Source organism: Stegodyphus dumicola, chromosome 1 (assembly GCF_044657685.1).
Source record: "Stegodyphus dumicola isolate Sdum_Otavi_A_Nest chromosome 1, ASM4465768v1".
NCBI classification, from domain to species: domain Eukaryota; kingdom Metazoa; phylum Arthropoda; class Arachnida; order Araneae; family Eresidae; genus Stegodyphus; species Stegodyphus dumicola.
In genome coordinates, this window is record NC_140768.1 from 61039922 (window position 1) to 61056237 (window position 16316).

Consider the following 16316-nt stretch of genomic DNA (forward strand, 5'->3'; position numbering starts at 1 on the left):
TTTCAGAATCATTTCTGTAATTGCAAATAGCTTTCTTAATATAGTTTATCATTCAAAAATATTTACTATGTATTTCATCATTCTAAAAACGTATACATAAATCTAAAACTTAATTTTGATTAAAAAAGTAGTTAAATTCAAATTAATTATCATTCAAAAATCAATAAATTACATGTTTATAATTTTTTAAAATTTCATTTCTTAAAATTGTACTTTTAAGCCATCAAACCATTTACATAAGATAGAACTTTAAATCAATAAACAAATATTAATAAATCTAAAACCTGCACAGATGTAACTGATAACAAAAACTTGAATTAAAAAAAAAATACAAAAGTTTCACTTAGTTCGTCATTCTGAGTAAAAAGACTTGGTTCTGATACAAAATGCTGAAAACATAACTTAAAAATATTATTTTCTAATGCAGAAAAAAAATTTTTCCCCCCCTTCCTTTTGTGAGCTTAAGTATAACTACTCTAACTGAAAAAAGGATCCGCATAAACTGTTTTTTATTTAAAAAAAAAACTAAAGATGGTCCAAAAAATAAACTTTGAAAATTAGAAAAAATAAAATTATTACCTAAAAATGGCAGATTCCAAAACTCCAAAAAACATGAAAACATTTCAGAAAACTTAACAAATCAATTGAAAAAGCTTTCAGTATCATTTTAGCTGTGCAATTAACTGACAAGCTGACTCGAAGATCAATAAAATAATGTTTGCATCATGAAATTCCAAAAGGTTTCTTACCCTCACACATGTAGAATAAATTGCCACTGATGTTATGAATTCCCAAAGAATTCAGATTTGGTAACGAATCCTTATGACAGCATAAATGTTTTATTAATAGAACAGAAAATAAATCATCTGAGCTTATATAAAATCTAAGCACTTTGCAAACTGAAGAGAATGATGGGGAAAATATTATGACTGCTTTAATGGGAAAAAAAATTGCCTACAATATTATTATTTTTCTAAGTTAGTAATGTGATAAAATAATAATAATAGCTCTTAAGAATTATTGAGTTCCTGATAAATAGCAGACAATGAAGAACATTAAGTGAACAAAAGTGAAAGATAATAGAAGGAAAAAGCTAGTTTTATTTAACAAAATGGGGACAAAATTTCGCATTAAAAGAGGAAAACAAATATTCTTTTGTAAATACCAATATCATGAACAAACTAACTACATGTTATATAAATGCCAGGAAAAGGGAAAGAATTACAATATTGAGTAAGCTAAATGGAAACTCAAAATAATTCATATATTGTAAGATATTTTTAAATCCTTCAGTCTAGTTACAATATAAAATACATTCAAAAAAAGTTTTTATACAATAAGCTTTTATTTAAAATGGATATAATTAATGCATTAAAGAGAGAAAAAATAATTTATCATATAGTTTATTAGGATTTATATATATATATATATATATATATATGGCAGGCACTAGCCATTTTAGGCTTTGGACTTTAATAAGGCCAGAAGTGGTGCTTATTTTATTACTACTAATTTCAATGCATTAATCATGGATGCAGTTGATAAACCCCTACCTCTTATGAAGGGAATGACAATTTACATCCCTGCTTTCTCCGAGATTTGAATCCAAGCCCTTCGGTAAGGCAGTCAGAGTCACTAGCCACTTTCCCATGTGACGACTTAATAGGAATAATAGATTAAGTAATTCTATTTGCAGTATTCATCTACAGTTTTATATAGTGAATAATAAAAGCAAGGGGCATCTATGATAAATTAAAAAAGATAATGACTCACATATTTGACAATGCAATTTAATAAACAGATTTCATTTTTTAGACAACCCATGCTTTTATTACCCATGATATAAAATTGTTTTTCTTCTTTTAGTGCATTAATTATCAAATCCACTTTAAATAAAAGCTTATTACATAAAAAAAATTATATTTTATTTTCTGTTTTTTGTCTCAATTATATGTTATCAATAATGAAATTTTTAGTTATTATTAAAACACAAGAAATAAATTATAAGTAAATTATGAAATAAGAACTGAACATAATTTACAAAATGAAAAAATCACTTAAATATTTAGTTTTGGAAATTTGATGTAATAACGATGTTACAAGAATTTTACTTGAAACTAAAATGGGAAAATAAATTTTACCAATTCATCATTGAATATACCAAGATTCTCAGAATGCTTTTTCCTCTCATCTGCTTCAGACTGCTTGCATAGTTTCTTTCTTTCTTTTTTTCTTTTCTTTTCTTTTTTTTTTTTTTTTTTTCTTAAGGAGAAAAACTGCTTAATTAATATTTCTTATCATTCTTGTTTTAAAAGAGGGCAGAAAGATTTGTTTCATTATATGTGAAAATTTCAAAACTTTACACCGGATACATCTTTAGATGTGCAAATTACAAAATCATTAATGTCAAACGGTCTAAAAAAAAGATTGAGCGATTTTCAAAAATTCGTCAAAACTTTTGTTTACAAAATTTGAACTCGGTAATTTATCAGGAAGTAGGTTAAAAATCGATGACAAAATTTCACTCACAGTGAAACACTATGAATGAACTAAATGAAAGCTTATAAAAACAATGACATCATAAAAACAGAAAGAGAATATTATTTTTTAAGCAATTTATTTCAAAATATTCAATAGTCAGGCAGATATTCATATTTAAAACTCATCACTTAATACAAAAATCCCTCAAGATATTATTATACCTTGAAATACATTAAATCTTTTAAAATCAACATCACATTAAAAATAAATTCTATCTATTTTAAAGTAAAAGTAATTACTTTAAAAGACTCTATATGAAATAAATAAATTATTGATGAACTGCTTTCGAAATTTCAAATTTATATTATAAATCATTGACTAATTATGAAAAATATGAGCATAATAACTGATACATAAATAAAAATAATTTATTACATAATTCATTTATATAATTATATAAAATTCTATTATGACACTGGAAGTTATTCTTAATTTGAATACTCTAATTTTAATGTAACAGAATAGCTCATATAAACTATAATCATTGGATATCTGTGTTAACAATTTTAAAAATATTAAACTAATACAATACTCACCCGTAACACTCTTTGGCCTTCAAAATTTACTTCAGCTATTGCTGTAGATAAAACAACAAGCAATACTAGAGGAAGTGAAAATTGAAGAATATCAAAAACTATGGCAGGATGTCCCAACCAATGAACGAGGTATGTTGAACATCGAAGAAGTACAAGAGATACAAAACTGGCATACCACCTCTGAAGAGCACATGACGAAAATCTTAACCTGCACTAATATTCAGAGAATATTTATGTGTAATTAATTCCAAATAATTATTAAATAATCAATAAAAGAAATGTAGCATTTTTCACACCCAGTACCCCCCCCCCCAAAAAAAAAGAAAAAGTATGTTTCCATATTAATCAAAAGAGGCTCACAGTATTCACAGGGAGAATGAATGCATAAAATTATATGAAATGTAGGAGAAAGGGAAATTTTAGACTCATGCTTCTGAGACTGAATTTATTTTAATAAATGTTTATTCTGATAATAATCTGGGACTAAACAGATTTTTAATAGATTTTTCATAAATTTTGAAAATTATTATTTAATTTTAGTTTGGCATACTAGAGCCATCTTCTGATGAGGAATAATATTTTCCTGGAAGAAAATTTAAGGAATTTGATTATTTCATTAAAGCAAAGCATATGAAATTATCTGAGGCTTTCTAAGCAAAACTATCAGATATTTGGATAACATATGAGAAAAATCCCTAAACATGGATGCAACTATTCTATTTAGTCACTGGCAACAAAAAATGAGTTAACTATCAGTGTTTGGCAAACGCAACCACTCAATTGACCTAGGATTTAATAACAAAAAGAATTCGATTAATTCTAATATAACTACACTAATTAAATATATTATTGACTGTGGTAATTTCTACAATATTTTTAATACACCATTTCTAGGTACATATTCAAAACTTTTTAAAATAGTATACAATCTAGATTACATGCTTTTATGCCTACTCAATTACTTTGTCTTATGACAAATAAATTTGCTATGCAGTTAGGAATAGACTTTTAGAAGCTTTCTATGCATAACACAAGTCTACATTATGCTATAAATAACTACTAAAAGGGAAGACTCTAATTAATTCATAGTAAATTAGATTGGAATATTTAATTAAAACAAATCATGCAAAGCTACATAACTAAGCTTAATTACAATTTGAAGTTATAGCATCACACTGAATGGTTTTCTGGAATAACATTTGAAGCATTATAGAAAATATACTAAATTTTTGAGACACATGATTAAATTCAGACTTTTAAAATTTTTTAAATAAGATTATAACATGAATATTTTCAAATTTGTTCACTGAAATAGAATGCCTGCATTTTTCATATTGGATTTTCAAATGCACTAGCATTTGTTTTCATGCTTTGAAGAAAGAGTGATTAAATTAGTAGACTTTTAGCAACTACATTATTTATTTTCATAAATGACTTACATTAAGTTTCCAAAAATGATGCATTAGTTCTGCATTAGTCATGGTATGAGGAGTAGCTGCTGAATCATCAAGACCATCTTTATTTCCTTGAAGTAATCTCCGGACTGGAATAAATGCACTATCCTAGATGAAATAAATTAATTTGTTTATGCAGTTTTTATGTAGTTTATATTATTAAGTACTGTAATTGTTCCATATTATAAATACTCATATTATTTTTAGCAAAATAAATACTCACACGATTTTTAACCAAAAAGAAAAGAAAAAAAAAAAAAAAAAAAAGAGGCAGGATGCTATTTTGCCCCCCAAAAAAATAAAAATTCCTGAATGTAATTCATATTAAAAAAAGGGAGGAACAATTTATAAATGCTATTATACTAATTGAGTAAGTGATTGGTTTAAATGAAATAAATTCAGACTAACGTCACATTAAGAACATGCTTGAGAAAGATCCCAAGATCCCATTTGAAAGAAAATTGGGTGAACCATGCATTTTTTGCAAAGCACACCGTTCACACCATTTTTTGCAAAGCACACCGTTTACCATTTGGCATAAGAAAGCCAGCCAGCAAGCCTGGTGAATTAATTTCAGCTGATGTCTGTGGACCTTTTGATGAATCTTTCCAGAAGAAAAGATACTTAGTTGCGTTTAAAGATAGCTACACAAAGTTTCGTTATGGGTATTTTATCAAGGAAAAATCTGCTGTTGTAAATATGTTACAACACATGCTTGCACACGCTAAAATCTTAGGACATTCAGTCAAAGAATTTCTCAGCAATAATGGAGGCGAGTTTGACAATGACAAAGTGCGTGCTATTTTGTATTCTGAAGGTATAACTCAAAGACTAACAGCACCTTATTCTTCTGAACAAAATGGCTCTAGTGAAAGAGACATACGTACAATAATCGAAATGGCAAGAACATTTAAGTACTCAAATTCTGAAGCTCATTTTCCTGCAGCAATGTGGGCTGAACTAGTCAACACTGCCATATATGTACTAAACAGAACTGGCAAATCATCAGTATAAGGCATGAGTCCTTATGAGCTATGGTTTAAAAAGAAACCTCGAATTAAGCATCTTCATATAGTAGGATCTGTGTGCTATGCCCATATTCCTAAACAAAGAAGAAAGAAAATGGATAATAAGGCTATAAAAGCTTATTTAATTGGTTATGATGGAGACGAAAGATACCGACTATGGATCAAAGAAAAAAATAGTGTGATCTGTTCACGTGATATTATATTTAATGAAAAGCTCACAAATTGTGGAGAAAGGGTGCAGTTACCTATTCAAGATCAAGATAGCCTAATTTCTGGCTCTGAACATCAACAAAATTCAGAAAAAAATAAGTCAGAAAAGTTTCTTTGTGAAGAAGATAATTCAGAAAAAGAATACAACAAAGAAATATCTGGAAATATATCAGAAGAACATTTTGAAAGACAAGAATGTGAAGATATTAATTTGCAAAATAATGCACAGTCAAGATACCTAAGAGATAGAGCTGACTTTAGAAAGCCAAAGCGTTTTGAAGATTATATAATGATAAGTGAAGCTTTTATTGTTGATTCTGAAGAGCCCGAATCTTATGAAGAAGCAATCAACTGTAAGCAAAGTGTTAATTGGAAAGAAGCTATGGATTCAGAGATGAAATCATTGATAGAGAATGAAACATGGAGTTTAGAAAAATTACCAAAAGATGCTAAAGCTATACCATGCAAGTGGGTTTATAAGATCAAAAGGAATCCTGATGGATCTATTGATAAATTCAAGGCTAGACTTGTTGCCAAAGGATGTACTCAACGTTTTGGAGTTGATTATGATCAAACGTTTAGTCCAGTAATAAAGTTAGGAACTATTCGTTCAGTTTTGAGCATCACAGCCAATGAGAAAATGCATCTTTCTCAGTTTGATGTCGGTTCAGCATTCTTATGTGGAAAACTTGAAGAATCTATATACATGCAGCAACCAGAAGGATATAGTGACGGTTCGAAGAAAGTCTGTAAGTTGAAACACAGTTTGTATGGACTTAAAAAATCATCACGCTGCTGGAATAAATATTTTGGAGATTTTGTGTCACAGCTGGGCTTCCAAGACAAGTGAAGCTGATCCATGCTTATATATAAGAAACAATAACGGCAAGAAGCTAATCGTATGTTTATATGTAGATGATGGTTTAGTAGCATCAACAGATCAACAAGAATCTGAAAAATTTCTCAGAGGATTGAAGTCGAGATTCAGAATCACAACTAAACCAGCAATATACTTTCTTGGACTTGAAATTAAACATCTTGAAGATGGAAGTATTAAAATTAGTCAGCAAGCTTATGCAAGAAAAATTCTTCAAAAATTTGGGATGGAAGATTGCAAACCAGTGTCAACTCCTATCCTGCAGGAAGGCCTAACTGAAAAGAAAAAGGAAGATAAATCAAACAAAGAAATTTTTCCTTATAGAGAAGCTGTAGGAGCTTTAATGTATCTTATGTTAGGCACAAGACCATATTTAGCTTACTGTGTTGGCCTTCTATCAAGTTACCTAGAAAATCCTTCGAAAGATGATTGGAAAAAGGTGAAACGTGTATTCAGATACATAGCAGGTTCTCTAACTAAAGGTGTTACATACAAGAATAAATACAAACCAGGAATTCTAGAATGCTATAGTGATGCAGATTTTGGAGGCTGTCAAGAAACAGGAAAATCAATGAGTGGAGTAGTGATATTATATAGTGGTGGAGGTATATCATGGATTAGCCAAAGGCAATAAGTTGTTGCTTCGACGACTGAAGCAGAAGTAATTGCAGCAAGTGAATGTTCTAGAAAAGTAATTTGGTTAAAACGACTATTTAGTGATGTAACCAAGTTACGTGAAACTCCAGTAATTCAAGTAGACAACGCTGCTGCAGTGAGACTGTCACTAAACCCGGAGTTTCATCGACGCACAAAATACATTGATATCAAGCACTTTTTCATACGAGAGAAAGTTCTAGAAAAGGAAATCATTATGCAGCAGGTACCTACAGAGGCGCAAGTTGCTGACATAATGACTAAACCTTTATTTAAATCGAGACTGTTAATTCGTGATAAGATGGGACTTTTGTGACTTTTTTCTTTTAATTTATTATTATTATTTTTTTTACAAGGGGAAGTATTAAAGTATGTTAATAAAAATAATAATAATATAATATATAGTTTGGATAAGTTCTGGCAATAGTGAGTGTTGTCGTCATCAGGAGATCGTGCTTCGCGATACTGTCGTTAAAAAAAAAAAGCTTTGTTTGTAATTCCAATAAAAAGCATCGTATTTTTGCTCTGCTATTTGTTTTCTCTCTATTTTTAGAAATACCTTTTTAAGTTATGTATTTTTTAAGAAATACTTTTTTAACTATCCATGCTATCCATGATATTAATATTAATCCATACTTAAAAATGAGTTCATGACACTGAACTTTTTTTAATATTACATTAAAAATATTACTAATTATATATATCTAATTGACTAATTTTGTAACACACATACACCATATTGCATCTCATTAACAATACTTCAAAATGCTCGTTTTAAAAATGTCTGTTTAGTTTTGTAAAATACCACAATAGTTGCAATAACTAGCAAGCAGATAAAATCACGTATTCAGATTCTGAAATTGCAAATATGGTCAGATGTGGATAAACAAAGAATAAGGTTTTGTGGGTTAATGTTCTTGCACTCCTTTCAGTTAAGGAGAACACACAATATATTAATAAGATAACTCTGTATATTTTTCTGCAACTTATTATTTATTTATTTTTTTTTTTCCTATACTCTGTTGATGCATCCACCAAGAGCAGCATGAGGTATTTTACAGTTCTTTTAAAATATTTTTTCACAGAGTATGGAATACTAAATTATCTTTTACGAGAACAACAGCAAATGTTATTGGTAAACAAATAAAAGAAAAATTATCATTATTCAATCTAAATCTTAAAACGATATCAGCGTTCAGAGCAGAAAATACCATTACATTAAGCATAACAGAATTTTTTAAGTGTACAGCAAATGAATAACTCTTTCCTAGTAACAGTTTGAGTTTTATTATTTATAATGTATCCAAATATGTAAAATCAAGTCTAACAATAGGTGTAGATAAGTTAGTATAAAAAATGCTTTCTTGCTTTTTATGGCAATAGATTGCAACTTTGAAAAAGTTCAGTAATTTTGTAGATATTCTATACATGGAAAATTTGTGGCAAGTTCCAATAATGTGGTTAAGCTTATCACATGCTAAGAGAATGTTAGGGACCTTGGTCCTGATAACTAGTTACATTTCTTTCAACCTTTGAATCTTTTACCCCTATTTTATCCTTTACTATTATAATTTATTATATTTTGTACATATTATGCAAAAGAGAAATAACATTACTAGGCAGAATGCAACCCATGTTTCATCAAAACTAAAATACATTATTAAAAACAATTTTCTTTAGAACATCCCATTTTTGCACAACAAATCCTATTGCTAGTTCCATTTTTATTTGACCTTCTAGTATTTAACATCAGACTATTCTCCTGTTAATTGCTTTATTGCACATTGCATTATTAATAAAAGTAGTATCTTTATAGCATGTGTGAATAAATGTAAACAAAGAATCAGTCCGAAGAAATAAACACATCATGGGTTAACAAAGATTATATTGGAGAAGAATATGCAATAATGGGATTTCATAGTGTGAAAGAAGAGTAGCTGCTTTATGCTACACTTTTTGCAAGTCATTTTCCCAATTGCAAGTCATTTTACAAGCCTGTTTTTATGCACAATTTTAGATTCTTTCTTACAGTCAAACAAATGCACACTAACAAATAAATAAATAAAGAAATATTTTTTGCATATCAGTATCTCATCAGTTTCTTATTTTTATGTAGCATTTTCAGTCTGATGACACAGACCAAATGTAAAGATACTGATAACTGCTACATATAAATAAAACAGTAAATTTTCCTCAGCATTTCTGAAATTTCACATTCAACAAATCAAAAAATTAATAATAATGAGTTCAACAAATAAAAAAAAAATGAGTTCATGACACAGAAATTTTTTTAATATTACATTAAAAAATACTACTAATTATATATATCTAATTGGCTGATTTTGTAGCATGCATACATCATATTGCATCTCATTAATAATATTTCAAATGCTTGTTTTAAAAATGCCTGTTTAGTTTTGTAAAATACCACAATAGTTGGAAAGAAAGTTCTTACATTTCAAAGTAAAATAATTTTTGAATTTCAAATTAAATTTCTTTACATTTAATTTAAGATTAAAATATTATTAAAATATATTTTTAAAAAATCTGCTTTATAAGATACATACATCACGAAAATAATTCCACTCAAATTCTGATATAGAAGAATGATCATCAGATGGATCCAGATTCTCAGCTATTGGTGCAAAAAGGACACTGATTTCACCTGATTGCTCAATATTCCTCAAATTGGGCTCAGATGAACGCATACGAGGATTAATATCCTTTTTTGATACTGACATCTTATGCTTAATATTTGGTTTATAATTTACATATTCTTCATCATTTTCATCTTCAGCAATCCACATTGATTCTAAAATAAAGTGAAATGAAATTATACACATATAATATGAAATAAAACATTATAATAAAGCAAAGCTGTTTTCATTATCAAATGCAGAAATCAAAAATTTAAATACCTTGCCATATGTCATCTTGATTCATTGGTAAAATTTTATGAGTAAATGAAAGATGGCGTTCAATGATAGAAGCATCATATTCAATTTCTTTTATAAAACGTCTTAATCCTAAAACACACATATAAAAATTAGGTACTGTTCTGTCATTAGGACTGGTCCATTTGTACTTACATATATACATGCATACATGAACACATACATCCATAAATACATTTATACACACATAAATTTCTGAACCTGGTCCTGATAATAGAATAGTACCAAAAATTACAAAAATACACAAGGTTGAATTACTCTAATCACTAATTAACACAATGCATAAAAATGCATACATAATACAATGAAGAAATTAATGAACTAGCTATAATAGCAACTTTATTTTAAGGCATATTACTGGTCACATGAGACATAAAAATGCTACTATGTATACACCAATAGTATTATTCAATATCTAGTTGTGGAAACAATCATTCTGTAGTTGTGAAGAAAAATAGCAAAACAACATGTAAACAACAAATTCTATCAGCACTTATGCAAATCAGTAATGAAAACTCCAAAATTATATTGGTAGTTATAGGCAAATGAGTTGTAGTAGATCTGCAATGGACTATGTCAATTAAGTGGTATAAAAGGCAGAATCATGCCTATGTATGTATCCACTTGAGGCAAAGAGGTAAATACATGCCCTTATATATTAATTAACTGTGTCTATATATAGACACAGTTAATTTATAACAAAATTAGCTACTTTCAATTATACCATAATTTTTTATACTTGTCATCATAACCCTATAAATTCAACAAATTAATGTGTGTAATAATTTATAAATAAAAACATACACTATAACTTTTTGATAAATAGCCAATAATATTAAAATAATGCAAGAAGTACTGTGCTATTATTCAAGGTTTTTGTGACTTGATTTTTCCCGCTTTTAATGAAGTAATATCGACAATATTTTTCAAAACCTATTTGATTACTTAATTTATATTCTGTAGAGAAATTAGTGATATTGCAAAGTTTTTTAGGCCAAAAGAAAATTTTGCATTTATTTTTATTATCATTTTCTGAAGCTGCTTTAACCCTAACCATTGTAACTAGATAATTAAAAATATTTTGAAAACATTTCTTGAATTCAGATATGATTAAACTAAACTGTGTTCCTGATTTATCTACAAAAGATTTGGCTTTGGTTTAACGATTGGACTTTTTGAAATAGCATAGTTTTTTAAAATTAGAGATTTCTGATGAATCTTAAAATCTGCTCTTAAAAATAGATATTTCTGATGATATCTGTAGTATTTATAACATATGGATATTTAATTAAGATGAACATTTTTCAAGTTTATGCAGTTAGTCCTTGTGTGCTCTGCAAAGTTCAACCTAATCTAACCTTTAAAATAGCTAAATCCAAAGAGATTTATTTTTCACCAGTTCTAGAAACTGTAAACTATCTTATATAATTTTTGATAACTTCATTTCAGTTGTGAGATTAAAATACATATCATTTCTACTACGAAAAGTATTTTCTGTCTGGTTTATAAGTTCCTTTTTAACTAGCATTTAAAGTAAATTCTTGCATTCCTTCAGAATATTTTTTCTCATTTTCATAAAAAAAGAGATAACCCTTCTATTATGATTTTTAATTCAATAAGACAAATACACAAAGGCTATTTGCTTAACGAGAGGGTACTTTCTTGGCAGACTTTCTAAGCCAAGCATATTTGTATCTACATTTCATATGAGGAAAATATGAAAACACCCATGCAGCCAAACCATTCACCAACATTTGATATTAGATCAATCCTTATATTAAGCATGCAGCTTTATGTAAAGTTTTTAACAGCAAATCTTAATTTACCTTACATTTCTTCCCCCCCCCCCCAGTATTAAATTTGATGAAGCATGCATAAAACATTAAACTGGTTTGCTTAAAGAGGTTACTAGAATCAATCCATTATGATGACTTACCATTCAATGTCTTAGATAAGTTTGAACTTCATATAAAGTAATGAAATTATATAAAATATGTGATAATGCCATTTTTGTTTCATTTTAAATATTAAATCTTTAATAATAAATTTTTTTTATTTCATTTGGTTAACCGATTAAAGAAAAGGGCAGAAGTTGTGCGAGTGTTCAAGAACATAGCACCATTTTTACTGATTTAAATTTATCTTAAAACGGTGTTTCTCAATGTATTTCAAAAGTGAATGTTAACTATTATAATTTGATTTTTAAGTGTTCTAAAATTTTATAAATAATTTGGCACTCCTCTTAAGCATCCCTCATTTGCCTCACTCTTGCCCCATTCTAATTAAATGTTTTGAAGAAGGTATGAATAATCTGAAAGATGATTCATATAATCAGCCCAGAATAGAGAAAATTAAAAAAATTTAAGATTTTATGTCTTGTATATGAAAATTACCGACAAATTATAGACAATATTGTTGCTCCTATGGGAGTCTACTGTAGCAATTTTCACACAACTCTCATAGATAATTTGTACAAGTTCACTATAACACAGCACAGCACATCCTTCTTGCAGTACAATGATTTATGGGAAAACTCTCATGATTATTTGAGGCAATCTAATTTATTAGGTTGGTGAATGCTTCTGTGATGTTAATTTATAGTTCATGAGATATGCTGTTGTCCCTACTATCCACACATGAAATGGCAACTCATCACTTTGAATTTCAGTATACTCCAGAGACAGTAAAAGTGCTGCCAAGGAAACTGAAAAATTATATGTGTAAATGGTGCTTATTCCTGAGAGACATTTGACAATGAACAATATCCCCATTCATAACTTTAAAAATTTAGTAAACATATCCTAATCTGTGAAAAAATAATGATTGGCCTCTGTTTATAGACTGTATTCCATTCATTAATCTGCTCCTGTTACAGACTTTATATTAACTTGTACTATTGACTTATTTTTTCAGACTAAAAAAATATCACTATTTCATTGTTCTGACATCTAATATATTCTCCAAATTCAAAAACACAGTGCTTTCCCTCTTTTCTCCATTTGAAAGACCACTTGCAAGGTTACAAGTTCACTTCAGTAGACAAGGCAGAAGTAGTCCCAATGTAAATCCTCTGATCTATTACATAGAAAAAACTGTTTAGTTATTTTTCAGTAATTACCATATTAGAAGTAAAAGAATATTATTTTGAGAGAAAACTGCTTATATTTGTATTTGTTAAAAGTGCCTAAAACCTCATTAATATATGTTTGCTTCTTAACTGCACTTCAATAAAATTCCACAAAAATTTCAGAGGTAAACTTGTACAATTTGAATCTTCATAAAGATATACACATGTAGTAATTTCCTCCCCTCATCTTTCAGAGAAAAATATAGCCTCTTCTTTTTATTTGACATAGGAAATCAAAATCTGCCCCCCCCCCTAAAAAAAAGGACAGATGAACTAGATACACTCAAAGACACTTTTAGGCATAAAGTAAAATTCTTGAAGTTTATATTACAGTACTGCATAGGTACCAATACATTCACTACAGGATAACCTGTTAATGGAAGTCATTTTTGAGAAAATAAACTCACAACAATCACAACTCTCTTGATGCCTACAAACTGTGTTAACAAAGCCTCTTTATCAGCTCAAAATTTCTCAACCGAAGGTATGAAAAATTTTATCATTCAACCAGCTCCAGGAAATTTTGGAAACAGCAAAAATGATTCGAGAATACGTGAAAAACACAGAACATGTAAATTCAATGTCTAAATCAAAGCTGAAATTAGCAGTAGTGAAATGTGATAAATTTTGGGACTTATGCAACAGTTAATAAAAATTTGAGTCTACTGTAACAAAACACATTGATACAAACATTTTGAATAACAAACAGAATATTTAATTTGTGTTTAAGTTTGGAGTGATTGCAGCTAATGAATAAAAGCAATCTTTTCTCATTTCAATATTTATCACATTTTAAGCTCCTCTTTTCTTCAATGATTAAAAATAATACATAAATTAAAATTTTAAAAATGTAAACCTATTACATTACTAATCATTAACAAAAATAACAATTCAGTGTTTGAAAGCATACATAAGGAATACAGATATATACATTTAAATTCATTAATTCTTTGAAACTATAAAAAATAAGAGATTATTAAGAATGAGTGATTACATTTCCTTCACTAAATATATAAAATTAAAAACTTTGAATACATGTGCACCTTGAAGGCCAAATTTTGTAAAAATTACAAAAACATGTTGACTTATAAACACAATCATGAATCAAGTTTGCTCAAAAATTTAAATTATAATAATTCCTTTCATGTGTGAAGGTTGATAAAATTATGTGCTTCTAAAAAATACAAATGTCAAGAAACTGAAAAAGCAGTATTAAGGTATTAAAAAAATAAGATTATATAATACAAAAAATTGTATTCCAGATGTACAATATTTATATTTCCAATTTAATTAACTCATGAAATTACGCATAAGCAATATTTACATTTCAATTTTAGTTTACTTTTTGGCCAGGTTTCATGATTTACCCCACTATTTCTGCTTCAAACATAGTATAAACAAAATATTTAAAAGTGATATATTTGCCAAATGATATGGGATGTCATGTTATTGAATCAAATGAGATACATATGAATGATATGTTAATTCATTTATAAAAAATCATTTTTAAGCCAATAAGCATGCTATACACATTCATTAGTATTAATTCAGGCTTTTCCATGATGCTCTGCAATGTTACTGTTGAGTTAGTAAATCATTTGGCAAAATTTATATTCCGTGTTCGTGTCCCAGAAAATGGATCTATAAAATTATATTCAGGGTTGATATTGTAATGTTTGAATCCAGCTACTTCTAAATAATATTTGAGTTTAACTCCTTTCCAGCAGTCAGTACAAATAATACTGCCTTTAGCAACATGTTCTTTAATGGTCACCATTAAAGAAGTTGTCTTCCTGTTTTGAACAGGACAAGAAATAACCTTTCACTATCTCTACATATTACTTCTAGAATCCCCTGCTCTGGAATGACTTTTTCTTTTAAAAAACAAATTCTCATCTACTTTACAATGTAGTTTTCTTCACCAGTCCTTCCTGTTTTCATTTCTTTAGAAAAATTAGTTCAAAATTCTCTTACATAATTGTTTCTATCAGTTACAGTAATATTATACTTTGCACTAACATAGAGTTGCCAAGTTCAAATACCAGCATTAAAAAAAACAGACACAGTACAAAATTTAAAATCTGGATGTCCAATATTTTGAGCTTTGGACCACTGGCGAAAATTTTTTGGCCCAGTCTACAAATCAAAAAGCCTTTCACATGTGCCATAAAAGCAATTTTTCTCCAGACTAATTGAGATTCCTGTATGTTAGTTACTTTCAAAGATCTGCAAACTAGGGAATCATACAGTGAAATGGAGATACAAAGCAACTTTTTATAAACCAATGCTCAAATAAGAGATCATTTAAGAACTCTACAAATATTTAATATAAAAATTTAAATATAAATGTGAGGCATTGCAGGATCATGAGACAACATGTCTGCAGATATTTTTTAAAATACTTGATATAATTTACAATTACCAAATTTTGTGATGATGACGAGTTATGAATTTGAAGGTTTTCAGACATCATGAGAACAAGCGAAACATTTTGATTAATAAACTGTCAGAAGAAATGCTAAAACAATTTGATTAATACATTATAAGAAGAAATGTTAAATGACGATGATATGGCTGAAGTCTTACACTTCAATACCAATGCCTCAATCATCAATCAATTAATGGAACAGTGAATATCAATAGTATAGTTTTAAATCTCGAAAATATCGCCGTTTCAGCTATATTCAAGTCATATTTTATGATGGAAATTCAGAAACATCTCTTTCTATACAAATACTTCTTTCTTAACAAAATATTATACATTTAACTTGATAATTTCTATACATCTTATGGAATTTAAATAGATGATCTAAAATTCAAAACCGCTGACTCCAGATCCCATTTCGGATTTCGTATTGAAGTTTTAAGAAATGTAACATATGCTTCTTACAGCAAGTGCCTTTGTACACAGCAGTATTCTGCCTATAATGCTTTA

General features: G+C 28.4%; 1 protein-coding gene across 2 annotated transcripts in view; it reads right to left on the reverse strand.

Annotated features, from left to right (window-relative positions):
• The window catches only part of LOC118187657 (uncharacterized), a 45330-nt gene that overhangs the window by 18145 nt on the left and 10869 nt on the right, over positions 1-16316 (reverse strand). For both annotated transcript variants that reach the window (XM_035357916.2, XM_035357917.2), the window contains exons 4-7: positions 10219-10326; positions 9868-10112; positions 4517-4639; positions 3078-3290 (exon numbers count right to left, since the gene is read on the reverse strand). In XM_035357916.2, the coding sequence (XP_035213807.1) occupies positions 3078-3290; positions 4517-4639; positions 9868-10112; positions 10219-10326 (689 nt within the window). The remainder of the gene's footprint in view (positions 1-3077; positions 3291-4516; positions 4640-9867; positions 10113-10218; positions 10327-16316) is intronic.